The 27,643-nt window shown below is 37.3% G+C and overlaps 1 protein-coding gene across 2 annotated transcripts; it reads right to left on the bottom strand.

Moving 5' to 3' along the window:
* Positions 1-481: 481 nt before the first annotated feature.
* Positions 482-26,785, bottom strand: LOC137293720 (5'-AMP-activated protein kinase subunit beta-2-like). Of its 2 annotated transcripts, none has more exons than XM_067824426.1 (7): positions 26,271-26,785; positions 14,108-14,265; positions 13,411-13,504; positions 12,578-12,698; positions 12,033-12,175; positions 11,303-11,371; positions 482-10,900 (listed from the first exon to the last, which is right to left on the bottom strand). In XM_067824426.1, exons 1-7 carry the CDS (start codon positions 26,418-26,420, stop codon positions 10,823-10,825), a joined length of 813 nt encoding a protein of 270 aa, XP_067680527.1. In that variant the 5' UTR covers positions 26,421-26,785; the 3' UTR covers positions 482-10,822. The 2 variants fall into 2 exon arrangements, with proteins under 2 accessions (XP_067680527.1, XP_067680528.1); XM_067824427.1 differs by lacking the exon at positions 26,271-26,785 and adding an exon at positions 17,739-17,809 and having other exon boundaries at positions 14,108-14,261.
* Positions 26,786-27,643: the final 858 nt, after the last annotated feature.

Here is a 27,643-nt window from a genome sequence, read left to right as displayed (position 1 = left end):
GACTAGCCTCCTTTTCATATTTTCATATCAACTTCCAGGGTTGGAAAAGACCCATTGCTCGACGTCCCAGTCCAGTGGGTCAATTCCTGTTGGGCAAGCTTATCTGTATATCATGCTGTACCAGTGTCCAGTTGACCTTTCAATGTTAATGATGTTCTTTATTTAAAAAATGAACAAGAAATGCAGCCAGTATAGTGGAAAACATTATCAGGGCAAGTGATTTTACATGTGCCACTGTATCCGAGTAAACTAGCTATTTTAAGGTTATTTCCACCACTGAACTTCTGAAATGCCTGTTCAACTGATCTTACCCCGTTTTGTTGCCACAAAACATTACTATAGGTAGTAATATAGGTAATATTTCTGATCCAGTGTAAAGCAAGATTTATTCACTGGTCCATTATGAAATACTGACTGGCCATATTACATGGCTGACTTCAGATGAGTGAAGTTACTTGACATCAAAGACAACACAACAATCATCTATCTGCATAGTTTTATTCCAATTTCTGTACACATTGTACAAAACATATCCAGCAGATATTAAGCTTACATCCTGTACACGATACTTGTTAAACAAAGATGTCTTATCCCATATATATAGAATACATGTTTGGTCAGTCTTACATTACACCGCAAAACTGTGAACAGCCAGATCTGACACCCAAGCCCCAGAACATGGATAATAGTCATTATCACAGACTTCAATAAATACATCCATGGAAAGTTCAGGTTAACTGCAGGGTAGTCAAGTAAGACCCCCCCCAAAAATGAGTCTTCATCAGTCAGAAACAATAGAAAATGCTGAACTTCATATTCACTGTATACTTGGAGTATAAAGCGAAGAAAAGTTTGTATATCAATGAGAAACTTGTGCCAATAAACCGTGGTTGAATTTGAATTAGTTCTGAATCCTTCTGATAATAACTGCACCATTTGTTCCTCAAAGACAAAAGAAAGAGCTCTGGGCCCACTTGCACAAAGCAATCTTAGCGCTACAACTATCATAAGCCTATGTTGGAGAATGGGAGTTCAAATCATTGTAGTGCTAAGATAGCTTTGAGCAAGCAGGCCCTGCACCTTTGGGCAATTCTTCAGTATTTAGTGTGAGTGTTACATGTTTTACCCTTGTCAGGAACCAACCACGGGAATTGGATCAACATTGAAACACAATACCCACTGTCCCACCCCATTAGGTTTAAGTCATGACTGCCTAAATTACACACAAATTTATTATAAACAGATTTTATTGTGTGGGTAATATCTCCGTTGTTGTCTCTGTTTTTATAATATACATAAAGATGCTAGGAATACTTAACAGATGCAAGTAAGCATGTTTACTTTGTCCCGTGTACAAAAACTGGGCTACTTTTGACACCAGGACCCAACCCCAATTGCTCCACACAAACTGCATTATTAAACTCAAACACGGTAGACAATCTGAGGTTTCAGTCAATAGAATACTTAGTTGTTTGGACTTATTTGTTCAAAATGCAGCTAGAATAGGCCTTCAGCATCCCATGCTTGCCATAAAAGGCAACTATGCTTGTCGTGAGAGGCAACTAACGGGATCGGGTGGTCAGGCTCGCTGACTTGGTTGACACATGTCATCGGTTCCCAATTGCGCAGATCGATGCTCATGTTGTTGATCACTGGATTGTCTGGTCCAGACTTGATTATTTACAGACCACCGCCATATAGCTGGAATATTGCTGAGTGTGGCGTAAAACTAAACTCACTCACTCACTCACTCAAAATGCAGCTATTCCGCCGTTTCAAATTGTCACACTCAATTTAGAAAATGAGTAAAGTCTTCAGTTTGTTTTGAGAAATTGGGGCCAGATTTGTCAGTTTCCAATATCACATGTGAATATTTTATGGCACTTCATTTAGCTCTACAATTTGCAGATTATGATAAAATTGAATATTGCTGTACATGCTGTCCATGGCAAACATTTAACAACACAATTAATCAAGCAGTACATTTTATTACATGTGTGTTCAGATCTGGATGTTCTTTGTGCGATTATCTCTCAGTCAAATACTACTAATGCTGGATTACATTGGTGTCTATGTGACATTCTGTCAGATGTTAACTGTCCATAATCAATCAAGTGTTAATATTAAATTGCATACACATTGCACAGTCTTATATCATTTTTCAGAACAACATTCATGCTGTCACTCTGAAAGTGAGATCAAAATCATGACTTCCACTTTAAAAATGTCATAAAATATTTAGTAATCAACTTGTTAATAATTGGGATATTATCCATCTAAATAAAAAAACCTTGATCAAATCTCTCATTCTTACCATGCTTACAAGGAACACAAACCTGCTTTTTTAATTATACTGGTCTTTCACATAAAAACAATTGACCTATGTGGTACCTCACTAACAATACCAGTAAGTCACTGAAAACATATTCTGATACAAATAAATCCACTTAAATTGAAAAGCTGTCCCTGTGACACAGGAGATTCAGAAAGTCAATCGAAGGAAACATTACATGTTTCATATTTTACTTGAGCTTTACAGAAAGGCCAGGGTTGAGAGAAAACAACGTTCGGGGACAGAGAGACAGAGAGACTGATATAGATCCGGTTGCTATGGATGCTGCTGTTTCAGCTAACATGACAACTTCGTATTTGAAGTGAAGTGACTTTTTCGTCATGAGAGACCAGCCATGGATGATCAAACTGTAACCTTGTAAGTCAATGGTCTCAAATCAAAGCATTCAAGCATCAAGGTGACTCAAATACCTTGACATTGCCTTTCGATAGTAGTAGTGCTAAGATTATTTGAACCAATAATGACAAAATGGTGTCCACAATACATTCTTACCACTAAGGTATGAATGTCAATATGTAAATGAACAATCTTTATATTTCAGTGAGTGATTTGGGGGTGTAGGTTCTAACACTGTTATATACTTACACCAATAAAGAAGCTGTTTATTTGTATCTTGTCGTCCTCCCTCTGTGCTCAAATTTCTAAATGCCTCTTCTTAGCACTAAATGTCATCTTAGCACAATTACTGTTGCAACTCAATGATCTCAAGAGTGCCAAGAATGCATTTTTAAAATTAAGACTCGGGGTACTGCTTAACAATAAGATGTTAGAACGACAACTGAAAATCTGTGTTATGGGATGGGAGTAATAATCATTGTACGCATACCACTTCGAGGGCTGGGGCCTACATCTTCTCATTTTATGGAGCCATTCATGAATGAGAGACTGAGTTTCGTTTTATGCCACTTTACTTTTTCAAATATTCCAGCATTACCACGCCATAGGGGACACCACAAACCGTTCATAAAGCTACACTTTTACAGCCACTTCTAATACTGAAATACAAGCTTGTGACAGAAGTAGCACTGAACTAAATGTGGCCTGTGAGGACTGTGGCAGCTCAAGTTGGCATTCAGACAACTTCTCCACCACATAAATTGCAAAACCTGAATATAAATTGTGACTTCAATATCTCTAATCATACCCACCCTACATTGCCTTACTCGGAAACAGAGCCACCTGGCAAAGACATCCTGTTGCACAACCTATTTCCTTCACATGTATACAGGCGATAGAAGTTGAAGATACTGCAAAACAATGAACAGGATCTCACCAATTACAACTTGTTTTCGAATCTAGATAGGAGAATCCTATCAACCATCTTTCAAGAAAACTATTGCTTTCTTTCTTAACGTAGACATGACAGTACTCTCTCCCATCCATAAAGCAAAAATTATTCTTCTCAAAGAGAGTGTGACATTGCACTGTGCCTTTGACTGTTCCTTGAAGAAAATATATTATTATGCGATGAACAAAAGCACAAGCTGATAAAACTTATACACTGACAAGCTGACGACACATACTAGAATCAAAAACATTCACTTTAAAATACTGAAAGGAGGTAAGTCATGACAGCACCAGTCCCTGAAGTGTTCTGTCCACAAATTCAATTCCACAACTTCTACAAGACACGCCTGTTTCCTGATTAAAAAAAATAAAAGAAAGCAACTTATTGTTGCAAATAAATGTTTAAACTTCACATAAAATTAGGAGCAAATGTACATGAAACCCACTGGAATAAAAATGAACTGGAAACCATATGTCAAGCTATCAAACAGATCTGAACAAACTAGAGATAAACTCTGAAAATTCAAGCAAATGTCACATTTGTGAAAATTAATTTTCATTGTGGAATTGCATGTTTGAATGGGAACTGATGGGCAAGGTTTGGATTCTTTCAAGACAAACAGAATTAGCTGTATTTTGAACAAACAACTCAGGAAAAAACTTGACCTTGAACTCCCCAAGAAAACCCTTGACCTTGATGCACCACTCACTCTCCACCATGGTTTTGCTTTTCAATGAAATTTCCTATAAGTGTTCATGCTGAATTATCTTACATAATTTCATCAGTTGTGTATGAATGAATGATAATAGAATAGGTTTCTGTTGATCAGAAACAAACAATTCTATAATGTTAGCAAGTCCTTCAGGGATGTTACCATGGAGATCAGCAGATTTTGCTCATCAACATCCTGGTTGATGTACAACTCTATATTAATGTACAACTCTGAAATCTTACACCAAGTTCCTTCAGAGGCATATAAACAACAGATGCATATTAAGAGGTACACCAGTTTTGTCTCTCAACTGTCTTGATCAATTACTCAACACCGGAAATACAAAACATTTAGGCAACAATATTATTTGTAGGAAGTTCCGGCTGAAGCATTTCATAAAACTGGGCAGTGGAATCACCCTTTAGGCAAATTTAACAAATAGCACTTTTCACTCAAAACTCAAAGTCCTCAAACTTGATTGCAATGCACATGTCTGCATCTCCCTTAAAGGTCACATGCAACCAAAAAATCAAACATAATTAAAACACATTTATCACTTATTCGTGACATATAATATACATTGCTGCTTTTAAAAAACAAATAAACACAATTATAAGCGTATAATCGCGGTTCAAAAGTGCAATATTTTGTACTTTAGCTTACTTCCCCCGAAACGAAGCCCTCGGGAGACCGAACCCAGTCATAGCGGGTGGATATGCATTCAAGTGTAACGACGGCTTCCGATTGGCTGTTTCATTTGCTGATATGCTGAGGGTTCATTGTGTGTACAGAAAGATGATCTGTTTGATGGGCATTTTAGTCACAAGAAAGTAAGATTCTTTATGGATAACAACTTCTTTTTGTGTACTTGATGCGTCGTTTCAGTATGGATTCATTTACTGTTGTCAAACAAAATCATATACACGAAAAGAAGCCGTTATCCATGAAGAATGTATATAGAGATGTTGGGTTTGGAAAATACATGTTCTCTGAATTTGCACTCGATCCAATAAAAAATCATGTCAGTAGAGATAGTAAACTACTGCGTGGCTGGAATCTGTCATTCGTCCAAGTACAAAGCAGGACTTGAAACTGACAAGAGTTTGCACCAGTTTCCGTCAGATCCAGTCATCCGAAAAAAATGAATGTAGTTTGTTTGAAACCCACAGACATAAAAACGTCATGTGTATCACACGTGCCTAATTACATAATGTGGCAGACACGGGACTCGGGTGCACGAGTCATAAATCAACTTATTTTCTTTAAGTCGTATAGTCTGATAGGTGTTAAGTTCAAATTGCACGTGGGCAATGACTGAAGCTGTGTATTGCATGTTGTCTTTAGCAGACAGGCAGACAGACATATAGGTGTGAATAAACCCGACATTGAGCTTTCTCTGTGACAGAGACTGCTTACCACAATTAGCAAGTTGTTTTACGTAACGAGTAGATTAATTACTTGTTTGTGTACACATCCAAGATTAGACTACTGCTCACGACCTCAGACGCTGGGCATGCATACTGTTTCATGCTCCGCGAACCTATTCACTGCGCATGCGTCATGGACGCAGCGCAGCACAGCTGTTGAAACCAGTTTTCCCCCCAGCGCTGGGGGGAATTTAGTGAAACGTTTGAACTCCGATTTCGCGGGCTTTTTTTTTCATCGCGTTTTTTTCAACTTTATAGGTTGAATTGGCATTTTTTATGATTTGTTTCGGTAAGTGCATACAGAGAGGTACCAGAATCTGCAAACTTGTGTTTTACGTTGCATGTGACCTTTAAGTACCTGAATTTCTGAGTTTTTCACATTTCACTAGTGTCAAAGTCTTATCATTTTCACATGTTCCCCACCAAGAATTGAGAAACTTCAACCCTCCAGATCAGTCCAGAGATTTCTAAACAACAAAGTCTTTCTCAGAAATTTTTGAAGACGTCCTCACACTATGGTGCTTGATGACAGCAGTCATTGTCAGTAAAGATTCCAATCTGAACTGAAAATTCCCCAATTTCCTCACAATTTAAGAAAATGTAAATAATACCATGACAGGCGCCTACCAAATGCACTCTGTTCATATTCCAATGGAAATTCCTTCTTACTTGACACTTGGAACCTATCTGACTGCGAAACAAAGTGGATTGTTGTCTGGAAGATGGCAGAGAGCAAAGTTTGGACAATCAACATCACTATCCTTAAATCTTGGGGTACAAGCTTGAAAACAATTGTTTCCAAACAACTCATAGAAACAGCACTTTGTGATGGCAGAAAAACTGAAACATTAATTTACATTGATATCTCAGCTAATGACAAGTCCACTGCGTAAATACCTACAGTAGACCATTGGTCTATATCCTCGGACTTCTGTGTAACAAAACTCTTCACAAGAAACAACATAAACAGGTCTCTACCAAAATAGATCTTTCCTAAAGGACCACTCCTTATTTAGAAAAATATGCTGACAGGGCTTTTCTACCAATGACTGCTTGTTTGTGAGTACCTTTCCAACGCTACCACTGCTGAAATTCTTGTTCCACTTCCTTTATGACAACACCCTTAATACAATTAATAAACAATTAATTTAGAAATACATTTTTAGTTTGTCTAATGACTTATCCCCATACAGTATAATTAGTTACCCTTCAGTTTGGACTCTATGTCCTCTACACTTATAGTCTGTTTGGGCTCAAATGAGAATGATGAATGATTACATAGGTGAGACAAGCCACTGGTGGAACAGCGCCAACAGGTACTTCAGGTGGAACTCAGCACAGCTAGGTGAGATGATCACTATTGGTCTGGAAACAGCCGGTGCTGGTCCACCAGCCTTTAGTCACCCCTCTGTGGTAACACATTATTACATGATCGTTTCTTAATCAACATTTTCCAAGACTGATCATACATTAGATTTCAGATCCTGTACAGAGGTTTTCAGATCATGTGTCTTATGTATGTTCTGTACACTTTACCTACATCAAGTTATTTAATCATTCATCATTTCCATTTGAACCCAAATGGACTATACATCAACCTCACCTGTTAACTTTTGTCTCAAGATTTAGAGATGGTAAATGCTGATTCTTAAATAGCTCAGCAGTCACTCTACTGAAAGATAACGACAAAAAGAGTATGCACCACCTCATGTGCAAATATCTTCATTAAAACCAACAGAGTATTCTTTTTAAAATGTGTGCACTGACATGAAAAACTAAAGAAGTGACATACTTTCACTCGCACTTCTTCTGACTTAATCCTACTCACTGCACGTGAAATGCAACCAAACACTTAAACAATTCACAACACTTAAAAGGCATAAAAACTGAAAAGAAATCCACTGGCCTGCAATTTATATTTTAAAGGAAAATATTGTCCTGGATGAGCATGACAAGAGAAATCTACTAACTGTTATCATACTTAAAAAAATAATTATAATAAAAATCGCCATTTTACAGCCTTATCTCAGTTTCATCTTTAAATGGCTAACTAAAACTATTCTAACATAAATAGAATTGTTGTAAATCTGTTTAATATTCGTTTGGCACACATACAACATCACCAATCAATAGACAATCACAAGCAACCTCTATGGCATCAAAGGCACATTTCTACAGTTCTATGTCAATTGTTTACAGCCATGCGACTATGTACAGTGCTCCAGAAAATGTGGCGATCAACTGATACCAGAGCAAACATGGTATCCTGAGAACAAGATACATATCATAGCTCATACACCAGTAAATCATTTTCTTACAAATCATGTTGTGTTCATATAGCAGTAGAAGCATGATAGAACTGTACCAAAGACTCAGACTTGAAAACTGTTAAGTCTCAATATCAAATGCAAAATACTTACGTAAGACACGATTTTATATAGATTCCAGAACTGATATTGAAGTTTGTTTTTAAATTAATGCCACACAATATCTGCGGTAAAAGACCACAGCTGTTTGAACAATTCTGTCTGGACCAGTCTATTCTGTGATTTATAATGTGAGGAACCACCAAATGCACTTCGATGGCACTCAGTCTCAAATATCCAATCTGTTCGGTTGCCTCTGGATCAAATAATGACAAGTGTTTTAACTGAAGACTTGGATCACAATATCTCACAAAGCAAGTCTTTACACCCACACACATTCTGTAACTATCAAAGAGCCGATTAGAAGAAAGAGTTCAGTAAAACTAGAGAAAATTACAGTGAGTTTGTCCTCCTGAACTGAATGCCGTCATATAACAGATTACATCAGTAGCCTTCTTGGCACTATATGGCAGGATATTTACAGTCATCTTTACACAGCCTAGCCTACAGTGATTTGACAGCAGTACCTACATCATCATCATTTGCCGAAATCACTAACAGCATGGGACAACACATTAAACCATTGTTTTCCTAACTACTTTGGCACCAAACATAATATGATGAAAACCTGAGGAAGATAATCCAATTATGCAGGCGATACAGAGAAATTAGTAATAAGGAACAACAACGTTGAATACAGGGAAGAAGTTCATTTCAAAACAAATTATTTTTTTTAAGCTGAATCATAACATTTCGATGTTAAAATCTGATACTGGAAACATATTAACATGAATCCTTGTCAGTAGCATAAAAATCCTTACCCCAAGGCCAATTTGTAATATACATTTTTTACAAGAAAAGGGCTGAAATGGGCAGATTCCAAATTATCCCAGTGATTAAACAGCACATTTTGTCGCATAGTGTGATGTGCTATTGATGTGAAACCTATTCTCAGTATAGGGTAGCCATAATGGTCTACCAGGTACTAGAGCCATTTTAAGAGCTAAGCTCAATATGAAAGGCATGGCATGGCTTAAAGACATATGAACTCAAATTTTCAGTCTGTTACAGTAATCAAACAAAATAAGTTACTTTTTACTAGAAATCTTTTCCCTTATTCTTCAACATATTTAATTATTTTTTGGCAAAAACCTAATTTTGGCATTTTTATTAATTTCATCACCACCCACCTAAAGATGAAAGTTAAAAAGTGACTGAAAAACAGCTACAATGAATCCATTTAACACAGGCTTCAAGGGTAGTTTGTTGTTTTTATGTCAGTTTGTATTATGGTCAGTTTTTCTTGATGCCAATACAGAAGTTACTTATGATATGACTGTATTATGAGTACAAGATTATGTCAAGATTAGTAACTTACTAAGACAGGGATTAGGGACAAGTTACTATTCCACAAGACAGAGTTTTCATGTTGTGTATTTTACAAAAGACTTTTGGTAAATCACTGTGGTTTTAATCAGACTTTCTTCATTTCATATTTATAACATTTGAAGCTGAATTTGTTAATTTGCTTGTTAAAAAGGCTATAATTTAGTAGAAAAATGTTTGGCATTTAACACTGATTAATTTCTATTTTCACTACTTGTTTTATTAAGATCCCACACTGTCAGAAATGTGGATTTTTTTCTTTCTTTTCTCTCATTAATAATATCTCAAGAGATCAACCAAACAAACCAAATAACATATACATGGGGTATATATTTTGCAAACATTACCCTATGACTCTGAAATATAAATCAGAAAACCAAGTGACTTAAAAAAACAGGCTTTAAGTATTACGGGAAATCATATGTTCGTAAAACAACTGAAGACACCTAGAACAGGGATAAAATACCCTGAGAAGATGAACCAAGTCTTATGTGAAACAGGCTAACACATAACCCTCTATGCTACCACTGTACACCATCCTCATCTTCTGTAGACTGCATAAAGCTCCCAGAATCATCATGAATCATCACCATGATCAGTATTCTTGACAAATAAAATAAATACAAGTCATCTTTGAATTGTCAGGGAAGCTAGATGCACAATCAGTTCCTTTTGGTTTCAGAAGTTGGATAACATGGCATAATGGTGATGTCACTTTGACCTCGGCAGATTAAAACCTTGAAATGTTAATGACTAATAAAAACATGACTAAAACAGTCTGCGAGTCACAAATACATAATTCTTCAAAAGACAAACACACAGTTGGAATTGTTGATTTGTACAAGTTCTGTACAATGACATACAATTTGGAGTTCATACATGAAGCATGGCATGTCCTAACATTTGAGAATCCTAAACATGCCTGGCAACCTCTCGTATCATTATTGCCATGGCGACAAACAAAATGACCAGATTAAGTTTAGGGGAAACTACGAACTAAGAGGACAATTCTCATTCATACACTGACTGTATTCTCAATACATCACACCCCTCTCCACATACCAATGGTATGCACTCAATACCAGCACACTGAAAGAGTGATAACTTACCTGTACACAAACATGACACAGCAGTGATCTCCCTTGGTCACTGATCAACGCTTTCTTTACATTATATACAATATAATACAATAAGAATCACTCAACACGGTGAAAAACACCATTACTCCATAAAAATGTCCATATTATTTGAATTATCCTATGTTAAAATGTCTAGTTAAGAGTTAAAGAGCTAGATCGGCTTGTATAACAAGGTCGTCACATATTTCTTCCTAAATCTGTGGGTAGCACTTAAAACCATCACACCATCCTGAAACGACAAAAATACATTTTCTTGTGATATTATTAATTTGTATATGCTGTTTCAATATTTTACAAACAAACAATTAAACAGATTAAGCATCACAAATCACAGGGGTTGCATTTGACTTGCTAACAAGAGTGAGTTTAGTTTTACGCGGCACTCAGCAATATTCCAGCTATATGGCGCTGGTCTGTAAATAATTGAGAAACAAGAAATATCTGACAGGTTTTCTTTCGAAACATTCTGGGGATTCCAAGAGAGAGTACGAAAGTTTTTTCAAGTTCCATAAACAAGTCTGTAAACAAATGTTTAAAGATCTCTTGCAAGTGTATCCTACAGAACGGTACCATGTATAATATTACAATATATTGCATTTCTGGATCAGAAATGTACAAGTACATTGCTTACCTTTATTGATAAGGCATAAAGATGGTTGAGCATCACATGATTGGGCTCTGGCAGTAAAGTTGGCTCACACTGGAACACAAACAATAATCTCTGCAAAAGGTTACCATGGTGACCTTGTAATAATAATGGGAATGTTAGTCATACTAGTTCTTCTCAAATGCCCCAGTCATTGGTATTCCTGCTATCTGAAGACAGCCAGTAACTGATCAAGGCAGGACAAACCAGTGACTGTTAGTACAAGTAACATTTCACAGTCACATGCCTACCTGATTCATCCTGGCACATCTTACAAGCAGTAGAGGTTACTGGCTTACATCAGGTAATTATAAAAAATCAAGTCAGCAATAAAAAAAAGGAGGAAAGGAACAAAGCTTAAAAATAACATTATCCTTATAACATTAACACTATCTAAAGGTGATAACCCCAGCATGTGGTTAACATGCTCACAACATATAAGTATACTCGTGTTGGCAACAAAATAGGTGGCCTTAATATTATTAGAAACGTCATCAGGGTAAGATAGGATTCTGAATATACCAGAATGCCTGATATCATGGGAGGTAACTCTTCATCATACATGTGGCACCCTAAACAACTGGGGCCCCATTTTACAAAGCTATCGTAGCGCTTAGACTGTCGTAAGTCTATGTTAGTATAGGAGGTACAACAGCTGTAGAGTTATCATAGCTTTGTGGAATGGGGCCTGCGTCATCAAGTAACAACTGCTTACATGAGCTGGTGTGTCTTTGTTGAGAATGACTTGAAGAAGCTGTGGGGGTAAGATAGGGGGACCTGGTTGTTTGACGTCTGTTCTCCGTACAGGAATGTCTTGACCATAATCTGTAGGAGGTGAACCTGTGTCAGGAGTTTCTTCTGCAAGAAAGTTGGTTTTGTAGAAAACATTTTGAAAGATTTCAAATCTTTAGATGCTGCTACACATCAATCTGTTTAACAATTAAATATAGCATGTATTTATCATGAACTCCCTAATTAATTAAACTGCTTATACATGTACGGGACTCTCTGATTCTTCTCTTAATCCACATGAGCCAAGCACATTCAAGCAGGCAGTTACCACATTTAAATAACAAGCCAGACAAATGACCTCCAGTGTAAATAAGAAACAAGGTTCTCCAGTGCTAGACAGACAAATTATTTCCCAGTGGTGGACAGACAAGTGACTTTCAGTGTAAGAGAAGAAATTTACTTCCAGTGCCAGACAGTCTGGGTATATTTCTACCGCTAGACTGACAATCCAGATACACAAATACTCACGATGTTTGCGCGAGGTATTGGTTGTCCTACTGTCAATCGCTAGTGCTTCAAAAACTTCAAAATCTGTCTTTTTCACTTTCACAACATTATTTAATGTACCCATTTCATTATTTGATGTAGGCTGAAAAGAAATAAGATATCATTAGAAAGTCTGCAAGACAGTCAGCAAAAGATCAAAGGGGGATAACTCCACTCTTACGTGAACATTTGCTGGCATTTGTAGAATTACAATATTTCATTCCATCCAAACATTTTCCTACCTTATCGTTACTGAATCATTTCATTATAAACATCACCATATTGAAATTCAATTCAGTCTGTTTGCATGCACTATTCTCAATGCTAAACAACTTAAAATTTCATGTTTTGCCAATATTTAAGCAATTAACATGCATGATGAAAATGATATGAAACTCAGTATTCACGTCCATGGTGACTCTGGATGGGGGAAGGTCAAATAATCTATGCTTGTCATGATCGATCAATCATTGTGAATCAATCATGTCTGGACCAGGCAATCCATTGACTAACAGCTTGAACATTGATCTACACCATTTAGTTACAATGATATGTATCAACCATGTCATCAAGTCTGACCACCTGATCCCATGAATCGCCTTTTATGACAAGCATGGGTTAATCAAGATCTACTCTAGCCTGTATCCAGGTCTGCTTGCCATGAGAATGAAACAAGTGAAGTAAACGGTAAAGACCGCAGGAATGCAGGCTAGATTATTTGTAATCTGCCATCATGTATTGAAGTACTGTTGAATGCTGATTTCAACACAAAATTAACAACAAAAACTCTCAATCTATTTGAAAGGAAGTCCTACCTCATTTGGATTATGAATCCACTGACCATCAACATAGAACTTATACTGGTGATCACCTTCTGGTAAGTCTACTATTGTATAAAAATCACCATGGCTGAAATCAAAAACAAATTTACCCGTGTAGCCAGAGCAGTTTGCTAAATAGCACTGATCAGTAAGACAATGTCACAAATATCTAAAATTATTTAATATTCAATCCCAACAATTTTGTGTTGATGTTAAGAACTTTGCCTATGACTCGTCTTGACTCTCCTGCAAATGACATCGTCCGCATCAGTCTGCCGAGATACAATATCATGATAGAAGCAAGTCAACTAATTAGACCTCTCAGTATAAAACATCATCTTTTACGAAAAGTGTGGATTTCTGAAGACCAAACATTGGACAGAAGCATAAAAGTTAAGGCAATGATCACTCCATTTTGACAAAGCTATGTGCTGCTATCAAAATTATCATATTTGCAAATGTGTCCTCTCTATGGGGCAGTAGGGTAGCTCAGTGTTCTCTCTTCATACCTAATACCCAGTCTGCTGTCCCATTTATGTAGTCTCTCCCCATGATACTGCTAGAATGTTTCTAACAGCCCCCAAACACACCCACTCACCTTCTCAGCATTATCATAGCAAGTCTAATTTTGTTTAATATCAATATAATCATTCACTGCTAACATTAATTCAGAAAATATCAAGTTTCTTACCTTTTGACTAAGGGAATTCTAGATTTCCAATTGTTAAAACTACCAGCTATAGAAACTTCCTTTCCTCCCCCTTCCCATTTGATGACAGTCGGGAGAGCACGGCCTGCTGTCGAAACTGTCGGGTCACCCCCTGGTGTGATTGTGCTGGAGCGAACTCGCTGAAATATGAAGTAACAGGAAATTAGATTTCTCAGCAAAATGTTATGTTTAAACCATTACTCCACTTTATCATTGCAATATCTCCATTTCATAATGGATCATGAAAAATGTCTCCTTTCATCATGAAAACTGCCTTTTTTCATCATGACCTCTATTTGATTACAACAATGTCCATCTGCTGATGAGGTCTATGTTTGAACATTACCATGTATATCTTATTATGAGAAATGCCAGTTTCATCATGACAATGTCTCTGATCAAAGCAGTGTCTCTATTTGAGTAAGACTAACCTAGTGGTCAATTCATTCACTCATCACCCTAAAGGACCAGGGGCCCGTTTCACGAAACTCTCGTAAGCCTAAGATCTCGTAACTTTTCTCGTAGCATCCATAGCTCCTGTGTTACAGTATAGGAGGTACAATGGCTACGAGAAAACTTACGAGATCTTAGGCTACGAGCATTTTGTGAAACGGGCCCCAGGTTGAATCTCCACAAAGGGTAGAAGTTTTCTGTTGATATTGCTGAAATATTGCTAAAAGCGGCATATAACCAAACTCACTCATTCACTCACGAGATCTCCATTTGATCAAGATCAAGTGGAGACTATAGTGAATCCACAATATCTATCCTGCAAAACATGACATTATAGGTAGTGTCTGTTTGCAATAGCAGATAAATCTTTCAACAGTCACAGAAATGCAATGTCAACGATAAACCATTAGTATATAACATACGTCCATGAAGCTGGTAATATTCCCCATGCCACATGCTATGTAGGTAACGCATGGGTACAAGATACAGGATACAGCTCCAGCTAACACGTAACAGCTATATGAAGGATTAGGTTGCATAAAAAATATTCACGTTTCTTGGGTACATTGTTTTCTAAAGTGACAAGAGCAGTAAGATTTTTTAAAATTTTGGACAGAAGAAAAAGTAACAAGGGAGGAACACATTTTTATTTTTTCTCTCTCTGAAATACAGCTTGGAAAGTTCCTAAACACATGTTAATGAGTTGTAGATTCAGCCGCACTCATTCTTATACTCATTCTTATATGGATGATGGGGCTTCAACAAAGTCATAATAACTGTTTTATAAATGGCAATAAAAAATTTTTACACCACAAATAAAAGTGACTCACAGATGCTCAAGATACATTTCACTTTTTCATATAACCTTACGTGATCTGGAGGGTGTTTGAATACTGTCCCATCAGTATCAGGCTCTGTGCATTCATGACATATTCCCTGTTGATATACATCTTAACAAACCATTTTGACAGCACCACATCATTTCTTACAGCTGACTTGGAGAGGTTGGCACCTCTGTTCTGACTCCACAAGTCCCATGATATTCTGGCCATGTACTGGTCATTATGCAAATTACAGAAACTATACATCAAGCAACACCTTTTATGCCTGAGAAATCGTTTGACTTGGGTGATGCAGCATTCAATCGAGTTATTCAGGTTATGTTGATCTGACTTACTGAAACCATGGAAACAGGTTCTCTTCATAGTCTGTCACCCTTTCCCTGAACCATATTTTACTTACTGCCCAGTCCTCTGCAAATGTATCATGCAATATTGAATCCCTAAATGAACCAAGTCTAGATTCCTTCAGAATTTCCCTTCTGAATGGGATCATTTTCAATTTAAATGTGTCACTTGTCACAATCAAAATTATATTTTTTCAGAGATAAAATGTCAGTACAATGGTTTCTACCATGGTACTACTCCTCTCATAGAGCAGTTCCCAAGAACTGTACCTGAAAACTATGACATGAATACTAACCACGATACATGTGATTGCTATGGTGACTTGTAATGATGGTTATATGAATCCAGTCAGAAACTATACAATCATATGAAACTCGTCATGATAAACCCACATCTTGTGTATTCTTCATTTTATCAAAAGGGTCTTACTCTTAAGCAAAATGTGCGGTTACAAGGTGTCTTGGAGTAGACATGGGCGTTTGCAAGGAAACTGAAATAAACCTAGGCATTCCATAATCTAAAGAAACTGGAACCTTAAACAGCCAGTGACTATACAGAGTATAATACCCCCATTGTATGATGACAAACAGAATGGACCTTTCTACTTCCCCCTTTGACCCTAATGAAAATGACAGTGGTGAAAATAGCTGCCCAGTTCATGGGCATTTGTTCTATCCAGTTCACCACAAAAGCACTATCTCCAGACACACCCTCTGACCACTTCACAACAGAGGTGGACCCTTGGGCCAGATCACTTCACAACAGAAGGGGGATCTTGGGGCAGACCACTTCACAACAGAAGGGGGATCTTGGGGCAGACATGCTAACCACTTCACAAAAGAGGGGGACTCCTGTGGCAGACATGCTAACCACTTCACAACAGAGGTGGACTCTTGGGGCAGACACGCAAACCCCTTCACAACAGAGGGCAGACCCGCTAACCACTTCACAACAGAGGGAGGACTCTTATGGCAGACAAGCTAACCCCTTCACAACAGAGGTGGACACCTGGGGCAGACACACTAACCACTTCACAACAGAGGTGGACTCTTGGGACAGACACGCTAACCACTTCACAACAGAGGTGGACTCTTGGGGCAGACATACTAACCATTTCACAACAGAGGGGGACTCTTCTGGCAGACACGCTAACCCCTTCACAACAGAGGTGGACACTTGGGGCAGACACGCTAACCACTTCAGAACATAGGGGGACTCTTATGGCAGACACGCTAACCCCTTCACAACAGAGGGGGACCCCTCAGGCAGACCCTCTCACCACTTCACAACATAGGTGGACTCCTGGGCAGACACACTAACCAGCAGAAATGACACGGCATCAACAAGCTCCAACACTCAGGGATGAGAATGGAAATTTTCATTTACAGCTGAAAACTAGTCGGGGGTCTAGCCAGGTCCAGGGCGGAGCCTGGCCGGGGGCCCAGGAAGCTCCTGGGATTTTGGCATTTTACACACTAAATATGGCTTCTAAAATCAATATTAACACTGTATATATATTTAGACGTTTCAGAAAAATGACCCTGGGGATGTAAAAAACGCGGATTTCCGCGGATCCGCGGACATTTCTCATCCCTGAACACTAGGTAAGCTCCTTAATCCTCTCAATGCTACTGTCGAACCCATTCAGCAGGCTAAAGCTTAAATAGCCAATAACAGTCCATAACACAACACTAAGGTGTCACAGAACCCAAACAAGATGCATGTACTGCTTTGGTCAAAAATCTTGAAACAAGGTATGCCTTGACATGACTGATCAGAATTTGACTTGACTCAGGCATCAGGTTAGCCGCATAAATATCATACCTGGTTAAGAAGCTATTTCAGTATACAGCACAACAATAATATAACTTGAATATATAGCACATACATGGAATAAACTATTTACTGTCTGACATACAGTGGTTACCTAGCAACACATAAAGCCATGACAACCCAGTGTGAGTTGTATGAACTTGCCTTGGTGGCCATGTAGGCCCTCTTTCTGCGAGGGGAACTGTAACCACAAAGTAGGCTACACTGCTGCACACTGATTATCCTGGTGTTCACAAGAACCTAGAACATGGCAAACCGCTAACAACAGTCTACCATCACCAAGTGTCAAGGAGAGACAGGAAATGTTAGTGTCAGTTTATCAATTCAAATGCATCCCTACATACTAAATGACTAAATTAGCATTCTGTAAGTGTATACTTAGAAAGTACCTAAATTTGTCAGAATTTCACATATTCAATGCTAAATATGTTAATAGTCCCTGTTAAGAGAGTAATAAGAGCTACAAAAATATTACAGTATTGCATGGCACAGAATAATTCAGAACTTTCACAAATCTGCATTGTTTCAGCATCAACAATAAAAATGTGCTGATACAATGATAATGCAAGATATACAACTAAAACAGAAAATGACAGACGAACTGTCCTTAATGCCACATTACCTAGTCATGACATAGGCTGTCTGAACATTGTGAATCAGATGAAAAAAATTATGTTTAAAGCCTTTAAGATGAAAATAATTCATATATTATCAATATTCGAGCCTTTGTGAGGGTTGAACACGGCGCACTCAACCGTCAACATCTTGATTCTGAAATGAACATATTTTGATAGAGAAAGTAATTAATTTGATTAAACTGATTTCATAAAATACACAAGAAAGAGCAAAGATGCTGAAGTAAATTAGACATGCCAAACAATACAGAACTGCATGGGATGTTGAAGGTATTTGTTTCAGGTTCTGTATAACGAACACAAAATGATTGATACATGCTAACCAGATTTCATACCCTTCACATTATACTACCATGTACGCAACATATCAATCGCAGTAATTACACAAATGTGCCTGCACATATTTAGTACACCAGCATGCTTATTTCAATTGTTTGCCTGACGAGACAAAAACATCCTGGGCCTGATTTCTAGAAACAAACTAAGTCTGAATTTTGCTAAAATTTGAGATAACGCATTTTCAAGAATGAACAGGAATAGATATTAAATGCAAACATTGTAGACAATCGAGTCTGGTGGTCAGATAGCTAATGTTGTTTGGGCATTTTTTTATTTTAAAAATGCAGGTGAGTTACAAATTTAGCAGTTTCAAATTGTCAAACACAGTTTGAGATTTGAGTAAAAACGTAAGTCTCTGTCCAGATATTGGGACCAGACTTGGAATGATAAAACAACACAAGGAACATGCATAAGACAATTACATAAACTCAACCAAGGATCATTAACAAGGTCACAAGTTCAAAGTTTGATTCAGATGAACTGGAAATCTGATGTATAAACAAGATAATTATCGTTAATGTACAATATAAGCATGATACGACATGGCCATATCATGTGTATGTAGTCAGAGCAGTTGGTCTTGCCAACCCAAGATTCTACAGCTACTGTCTCTGCCATATTTGCTAGACAAACTTAACTTTCAGCCTCACATTATACTGCTATCATTGGATGTCTCTCAGAACTGCACTCGAGTTTGGCATAATACTAGTCAAAAACTTCAGCACTATACTGCTGAAGTCAGCTCTACAAAAACTACTGATACACCTTCTACTAGATATTTTAACATGCAGTAAACATAAATTACCGCTTAACATACTTTCTAGTTCTGCTGAAAAACAAACACCTAAATCAAGGTATTCTGCTTCAAAAACCCGTTTCATTGTGCAGTCATGCATAGGTTTTAGTGTTTCCTTGTAGAAGGCAGTTAGTGTCACTTATACGTGATAAGGTTTCGGGTCCTTCACAAGATGTACTTACACACGTGGACTGGTCACAGCCAGCTCAAGGCATGCTTGGGCTGTCTCCAGTTGGGCATGTGGGTCAGAATAACACATGCTTACTAAAGCTATCATGCCTATCATGACTGTTATAGGCAGAACTGATATAGAATATGCCAAAATGTTGCTGACTGAATGGTATATTTTACATATTGTGATCTACTGTTGCTGACTGAATGGTATGTTTTATATATTGCGATCTACTGATTCTGGATATTTTTCACAAACACAAATGTATAGATTCGGTGGCAAATTAACTTTATGTTCATCAAAAACTATAGTAATATGTATACACAGAGCCATTTAGTAAGCAGCTCAGCGGGTTAGGCGCCTCACTTTGAGGGTGTGGGTTCAAATCCCACATGGAACTCAATACAACAAAGTACAAGAATCTGTCCTTTACTGAGAAAGTGTAATCCAAAATATATCATACGGTGCCAGTAATATGTATAGCAGCAAACAATCTGATAAACATTTCTTGGTTTCGAACAAATACATTGCATTTTTCATTCTTTGTCCTTGACTGGGAGTGAGTGAGTACGGTTTAAGGCCCCATTTAGCAATATTTGAGCAGTATCACAGCTGGGTACACAGGAAATGGGCTTCACACCTTGTATCTATGTGGGGAATCAAACCCAGGTCTTCAGCAGGGATTGGGAAAGAGAACTTTGACAATGGGCCATTTTCAGGTTTATTAGCCATTTCCTTAATTTTGAATGGGCCACAGTCCTTGTATCATAGCAAACTTCCAAATTTTAATGGGCCATTTTGCATTCTAATGTGCAAAATGGACCATGGCCCCTGCCTTTCCAAATCTCTGCTTCAGCGTGATGAGAGGCGCTTTAACCATTAAGCTACCCAACCACATCTCATACAACTTAAAACAGTGTTGTTCAAAAAGCAACAACAACGTTTTCATGAAATGCTGTTCTCATGACTAGGGTTTTGTGACATTTTCTGTAATTATTTGTTATTTTACTTATTGACATTCCTGCACAAAATGGAGTATGTTAAGGTGTGAAAGTGTTTGGGAATGTTATTCCAATGATCTTCTTCAAAAATGCTGAATAACATTTAAAAAATATTAACATTAACAAGCTTAGAAGAATATTTCCTGAAACATTACTAAATACTCTTGCAACTGATATTCAATCTCTGCTAGCTGAAGAGTTGATTCAGTTTGTTCAAAACACGTAATGATGTACAGTCTTAGATTCATTTACATTTACATAATTATCTGAAAAAGTATTGTCTTATTGTTGACCTGTAAAAACACAAGAATAGCAATGTCATGGTGCATATATGAAATGAAACAAAAGATTACTGCTATACCAGTTTAAGTAAACTTAGTCTCAATGTTATTCGTTACACTCCACCACTGAGTCTAACAAACCAACCTTCGACCATGCAATCAAATGTGAGACACTTACACAGATTTAACCAATCAGACAACGGCTACAGCTTAGGGATCAGAGGGACTTAAATATTCAGGTCACTGACACAGATCTCTCCACAAACAAAAAAATCTGCATATAACACAATTATTTGACCTGCAGTATATACGCTTTGCAGTTTCTGTTGACATGGCTACCATTAGCTAAATTTCCGCCAGATTACATCTTTGCATATTGCCAAAAACACTATTTTCAGCGACGGTTTACTCACCATTGTCATGGTTGTAACATGCGCCATGGGCATCACCCGGAAGCAAGCGCACACTAAACAGCATTATTAATTGTTTGGGTACAAACCTTTTCGAGATAAAAGGTTCAAAAGGTACCTGCGAATGTTCACTTAAGCGATTCGGTAAGCTCTGTTTTGATTGGTCAATCTCAAAGGTTACCTGACGCAACCTCCCATAAGGTTTTGTTAGACTCAGAAGTGGAGTTTAATGAAAAGTACTGAGGCTAAGTTTACTTAGACTGATCGATATGCCAATAAATTTCCTTATATTGTAAAAATGAGGAGCATGTACTCCTGATGTTGAAAGTTTATTTGGAGTTCTGTAGTCTTAAGTCAGCAAACAAGTGTAACTCTGTGACAACACTAGCTCGTCCCAAAATGACACCGAAATGAAAGTAATGGGAGCGTAAACTTGACATTTTTTGGCAGAGACTGGATATTAGCAACGTTTCCTCTATGCGCATTAAATTCGGCAAAATAACAAATGCAAAAAAGTTAAACATATTTCAGATTCCACTTAGTTTCCATGACACTGACACATAGTAAATGAAACCTGGTCTCGTTTTGAGAACAACTCATACTTCTTTTGAACATTTTTGCTCATCCTGAAACAGTCACAAAAGAAAAGCTTTAAAAAAAGAGAGTTAAAATTAGAAATAGAGCTTGAAAAGATGCCTTAATGAGTGTCATGATAAATACAGTACATGAGTCTTACACATGATCAAAATGGTTGTAGGTCAATATTTGCAACAAGATATAACAGAGACAATAGGTCTAACTAGTATGTGCCCCCAGCGTTGACACCTCATTCAATAAAAAGTCAGCCAAGGGAGGTAATATCATTATCTGGCCGAGTCGTATATGTATCCCGGGTATAGTGGACATTTATTGCAACATATACCCTAGAGATTATCGAGGACGGCTAAAGTATTACATTCTGCGACTGTCAAAATATAAAGACGACAAATTCTGAGCATCATCAGTTTTTACATTTATCACATTTTCAGAGACGGAGGTAGACAACTTTAACAATGAGCCTTTTTTCAAAACTGTCTGCCACTTTTTGAATTTAGAATGGGTCACTGCCCTTGTATCAATAGTTAACTTTAAAATTTTAATGGGACATCTTTTATTCTAATGTCCAAAGCGGTCCATGGCCCTTGTCTTTCCCAATCCCTGCATTTTCATGTTGTACAGGAAATAACTCTAACACTGAACATCAAATATAGCCACACAGTGTTTTACCTCAAAGTTGTTGATGACTTAACCCACGGCTTGACATTGGGCAATGAAAACACTGTATGTGTAAGTGGACATGAAAGAGTACAGGTATCAGATATAATCCCAGAAAACAATTCACAGTTTTCTAAAAATAAAAAGAAATGTAAAAAATAAAAATAAAATCCAATGAATCATTTAGGGTAATTGTTAAGATGTAAGAAAAATATAAGATGTATTATTCAACAACAACAACAACAAAAAAAAACCCGCTAGTCCTACACAGGGATTGTACAGACACTGAAAACAACAAAAATATTGATTTCTCTGAAAATAAGAGAAACAAGCAATGCATTGTTTGGGAGTAGGCTCCCATAAAGACCTTAAAAGAAATATATCCCAGAAAGCCAGATTTCCACAGCTTCAGGTTTCTGAAAAAGAAGAAAGTCTTGGCTCCCCTTTCCTTACATTGCTGTTTCACTATTGTTTATGAATCATAAATGTTCCTGTAACATATGTTCATTTCAGAGGCTAGTACTGTAGTAGTTAGTCTATACCTCTAGTCCAAATGAACCGAAGCTATAAAATACCTGGCTACATCTCAAGCTCCGCCAAACATTTACAGCTCATTCAGCAAATATCACTTGTCACAGTCAGGAAAACAATCTTGATTTTATTTTCATAGTTATATATCAGTATGTAACGCATAACCAAATTGAGTGTTGTGCACTGATACCAACAGTGTAATACTTTCCGCCCACACAGGAGTACCAGTACAATAAAGCACACATAAAGGGTTCTAAAGTAGCGCCCCCACTGCCCACTCTCACCGTAAAAACTAAAATAAGATACAATTTAAAAAAACGAAAACGAAAAAATAAAAACACCCCTAAAAGCTAAACATAAACACCAAAATCAAAAGGAAAAAACACATAATTTAATTTCTTCTCATATTATACCACCATATGGCTGGAATATTGCTGAGTGCGTAAAATTAAATTCGCTCTAACATTATGTATATTGTACTCATTCATGGCTCTACATCTGAGCAGGGGAAAGTGTGTGGGGGTTTGTGTGAGCATGTGTGCTTATCAAAATTGGGCTTCATACATTGTAGCCATGTAGGGAATTGAACCCGAGTCTTTAACATGACGAGTGGACACTTTAGCCATCGAACTACTCCACTGCTACTTAAGATATTAATTAAAATGGCAGATTTATTTCTTTAGAAAAAAAACAAAAAACACTCGTCCTACATAGGGACTCCACATACAGTGAAAACAACTACAAGTTTATAAGAAAAATGCGCCACACTGCTTTGAGTAGTCCAGCCTCTCAAACAAACATCCCAGAGAGCCCCTGCAAGTCTAGAATATGTGGCAAGTCTACACAGTTTCACATTCTCTTGTTTTATCATTTAGTAACTTTTTTTCTGTACAATATGTTAATTTCGCAAATTAGTAGTTAGTCTATACTTCTAGTCCAAATGAACAGAAGCTATGGAATACCTGGCTACATCTCAAGCTCTGTCAAACATTTACAGCTCATTCAGCAAAATATCACTTGTCACAGTCAGGAACACAATCTGTGATTTTGTTTTCATAGTTCTGTGTCAGTATGTAATCAAATAACCAGACTTAACATTGTGTGATTGGAGGGACAGTACGGCTAACCCTAACTGCTGTCCTGCAGGGCTCCTGCAAGGCCTTCCATGTAATAATTTGTGAAGACTGAAGAATATCAACAAACCTTATTTCATCACATCTTAATCAAGAGCTTGTTCTAAATTAAGTTTTTGCTAGTAATCCATCTAAAAATAGGTGCATACGTGCTTGTGTGGAGTACAAAGATTTCATTTGGACATTTGTTTTGCATTTTTGCTCAAAGTCACTTTTCCTACATTGACATACAATGTTTACTTAATGATTATCAATTTTACAAGAAGTAATATAACAAGGCAGGGCTCAATTTAAGACATGTTAACCTACTTGCACCTGGTGCAACCAGCGATAAAATCCTGGTTGCACCAAAAACATTCCAGATGCACTGCTTTTATTGGAACGTGTAATGAAAGAAATATGGTTTTGAATTAATTAAATGTTTTATTCAAAAGCTGATCCACTCAAAAACTGACTTGCACCTGGTGCAAGCTAGACCAATAAATGGGTTGCATTTTCAAATATTGGGTTGCACCAGTGTGGGTAACAAAGCAATAAATCTAGCCTGGCAGAAAAATTATTTCCTTAGTACAAATGGCAAACATTACTGAACTTTTTGCACAATTTCAAATTTGAAAAATATACAATAATCACAGCTAAGGCTACTAACAAAAATGGCAGCAGTTGGGTTTTCCAGAACACCCACTATGCACATATGTAGTTCCTTAAATATACTATGGTTTTGTAAACTACAATTTTCTTGGTTAATTGACCACATTCAGAAATGGAACAGTGTTTCAAAGAAACCTTGCTGCACCATCTATTTCCATATCATGTCCTAGTGATGTCACAACATTAGAACAAGTCAACTCAAACACTACATCACATTTAACATCAACAACAAAGACACATGATTGTATAAATACATCTATATGTTCATGTAACATACTGACACAATAAATATGACTATGCCCTTCGCAATAGGAGACTAACAGAATCGGGTGGTCAGGCTCGCTGACTTGGTTGACACGTCATCGGTTCCCAACTGAACAGATTGATGTGAATGCTACTGATCACTGGATTATCTCGCCCCAGCTCTACCATTTATGGACCATTGCCATATAGCTAGAATATTGCTGACTGAGGTGAAAAACTGAACTCACTCACATTACCAGTACCACCTCTCAACTATTACAAAAACAACTTGAATCAAAACATCATTTCAGCAATGTTGAAAACAACCATATAAATTATTTTGAACTGAACATGCTGAATTGGCATATTTTTTACTATTTTTGAATTGGTATCTTCTGACTTGAAGAATGTTGACACATAGATCAATTTTGTTTATAAACATTTAGTCAATTCGTCCCCTTTTCAACTGTCTTGAAATTCCAGTTAGGACAGAACTTGTGGAAATCAACATTTCAAAGATGGTCTTTGCAAAACAACTTTGGGCCATACCATAAGAGATGTTATGAACACATATAGATACAATTGATACCACTAACCAGCAATTTGGTGATTAGCAAGTGAGCGAATAAAAATTGGCGGGTATTTTGTCTTATGTCCAGTGTCATCTAACTCACAACATGAAGGGCTGAGTTGTAGTCATCATGATCAAGGTCAATGCGTTGGAAATGGACTCTCTTGTCGACAAAATCCTTCACTAAGATATCTATGTTTTCATTCTTTTCTTCTTCATAAGTTATAAGCACCTGTTCCATCTTTACACAATGATATAATGTAAAAAAATACTTTGTTTTTGTATCGGTGATGTGAATAGGTTGGGCTAATTATCCTCTGCATAAGCATTCAAATAACAGGTCCAGGTCTCGAGCGCCCTTGACCCCTGGAGGTCAAGCACATGTCGTTATTACTGCCATGGACTTTCACGATAGGGCTGTTATTTACATATTCACTCCCCCCTCACGTCCGTTTAGGTGAAGTAATGCTCATATAATAAAGCATACACATTGGAAAATACCATACGTGTTGAAATTCATGAAAAATGTTGATTTTTCAAGACCCACATGAAAACGTGTACAGAAAAGATATGCAGCCCTCAACAAGAACGAGGTTGACAGCTGATTGATCGCACTGCTGATGATTGATATGGGAACAAAAGTCAAAATTTATACCTGAGGTCTTGATTGGTAGGTCCCTATGTTGCCTGCAAACATTTCTCCATCGTCCAAAATCGCCGAGTCCCCAAGTCGCCCAGCAGTGAGTGTCGGGGCAGTATCGTCTCCAGATGCATGGCGATTTTTCGCTGAACTGCTATTCCCCATTGCTGTAATAAGTCAATGCGCCTGAATGTGTAATCAGTTTGAATATAATCAAACCTAGTCCAGACCCAGTTTAATTATATGGGTCCGTAAATATCGTCCCGATTCCTGAGCTCGACTTGAGGTCTGACGTTGTAAACAACTCGACTTGGGCAGCTGAACACTCCGTGGTCTGGCCTTAATATATTGACTAAGGTCTCTTAGAAATTAATTATTTTCGGTTCATGTAGTGATCCAGTCTCTTCTCTTTCGCATGACGAGAAAATTCTAAAAATGCTTATTCGAGAGCTAAACACACTGAAAAACAACGAGGCGATCTAACATCGTAAACAAATATGGAGGCTCATGTGCTCGTACAGACGCAATGCATCTTGGGTACACAGATTGTCGCACATGCTCATTACATTGATTTGCAGGTGCGCGCTGTGATAACTTGTTTGGTCTGTTTCGCTGAGAACGTAGATAAAATATAAGGATTTTCCCTAAAACATGATGATTCACACACATGCAACAAATTTACATTCAGTTATCATTAAATGTGATGCCACAGTTTGTAAACGTTCACTATTCCTTTCTTGTTTTGTTTTTTATAGTATCCTATCCATTATTTGAGCCTACTGAAGGTAAAGGTATGGGATAACATTGTTAACACTTTAGTACCGTCGTTTTGATATTTTTTTTTATATTTCACTTTCTAAATTATGTGTGAGTAGATAATTTTGAACTCCGAGTTAGAATAATATATCTCTGACAGTCTACGGTGGGCATATGGAAACACTGTAGCACGTTATCTATCGTGATTCAACATAATACGTTGTTTATCTGTCAATATTAGTCTGCAGATTAGCAGAAGGGTTGATCCCTATCCTAACAGCATAAAGTAAAATCAGTGTCTCCGTTTTGCACCGGTCACTTATATTGATATAATTATCTGGACAGGATCTCCTGACATTGAAACGTTGAACTAGTCAACGTATAAGTTATTTAAATTACAATTACTTGGAAGGGAATTATCAGTGTTAGTATAAATTATGTTAAATAATATGTGTGCTAGTTAAAAAGTGAAAAAGGCTTCCACCAGCAACTTTCGAATTCATAATAAATTTTGTCTACAACCCCTGATGTTCGAAGTTCATCTTAAAACGAAAGGATTGGTTGGGCAGTCAAGACCCGGTTTGATTCTCCACATGGATACAATGTGTGCAACCTATGTCTGGTGCCCCCGC

Source organism: Haliotis asinina, chromosome 8 (assembly GCF_037392515.1).
Source record: "Haliotis asinina isolate JCU_RB_2024 chromosome 8, JCU_Hal_asi_v2, whole genome shotgun sequence".
NCBI lineage: Eukaryota > Metazoa > Mollusca > Gastropoda > Lepetellida > Haliotidae > Haliotis > Haliotis asinina.
The sequence above is the reverse complement of the archived record's forward strand: the minus strand, read 5'-3'. Positions and strand labels throughout refer to the sequence as shown.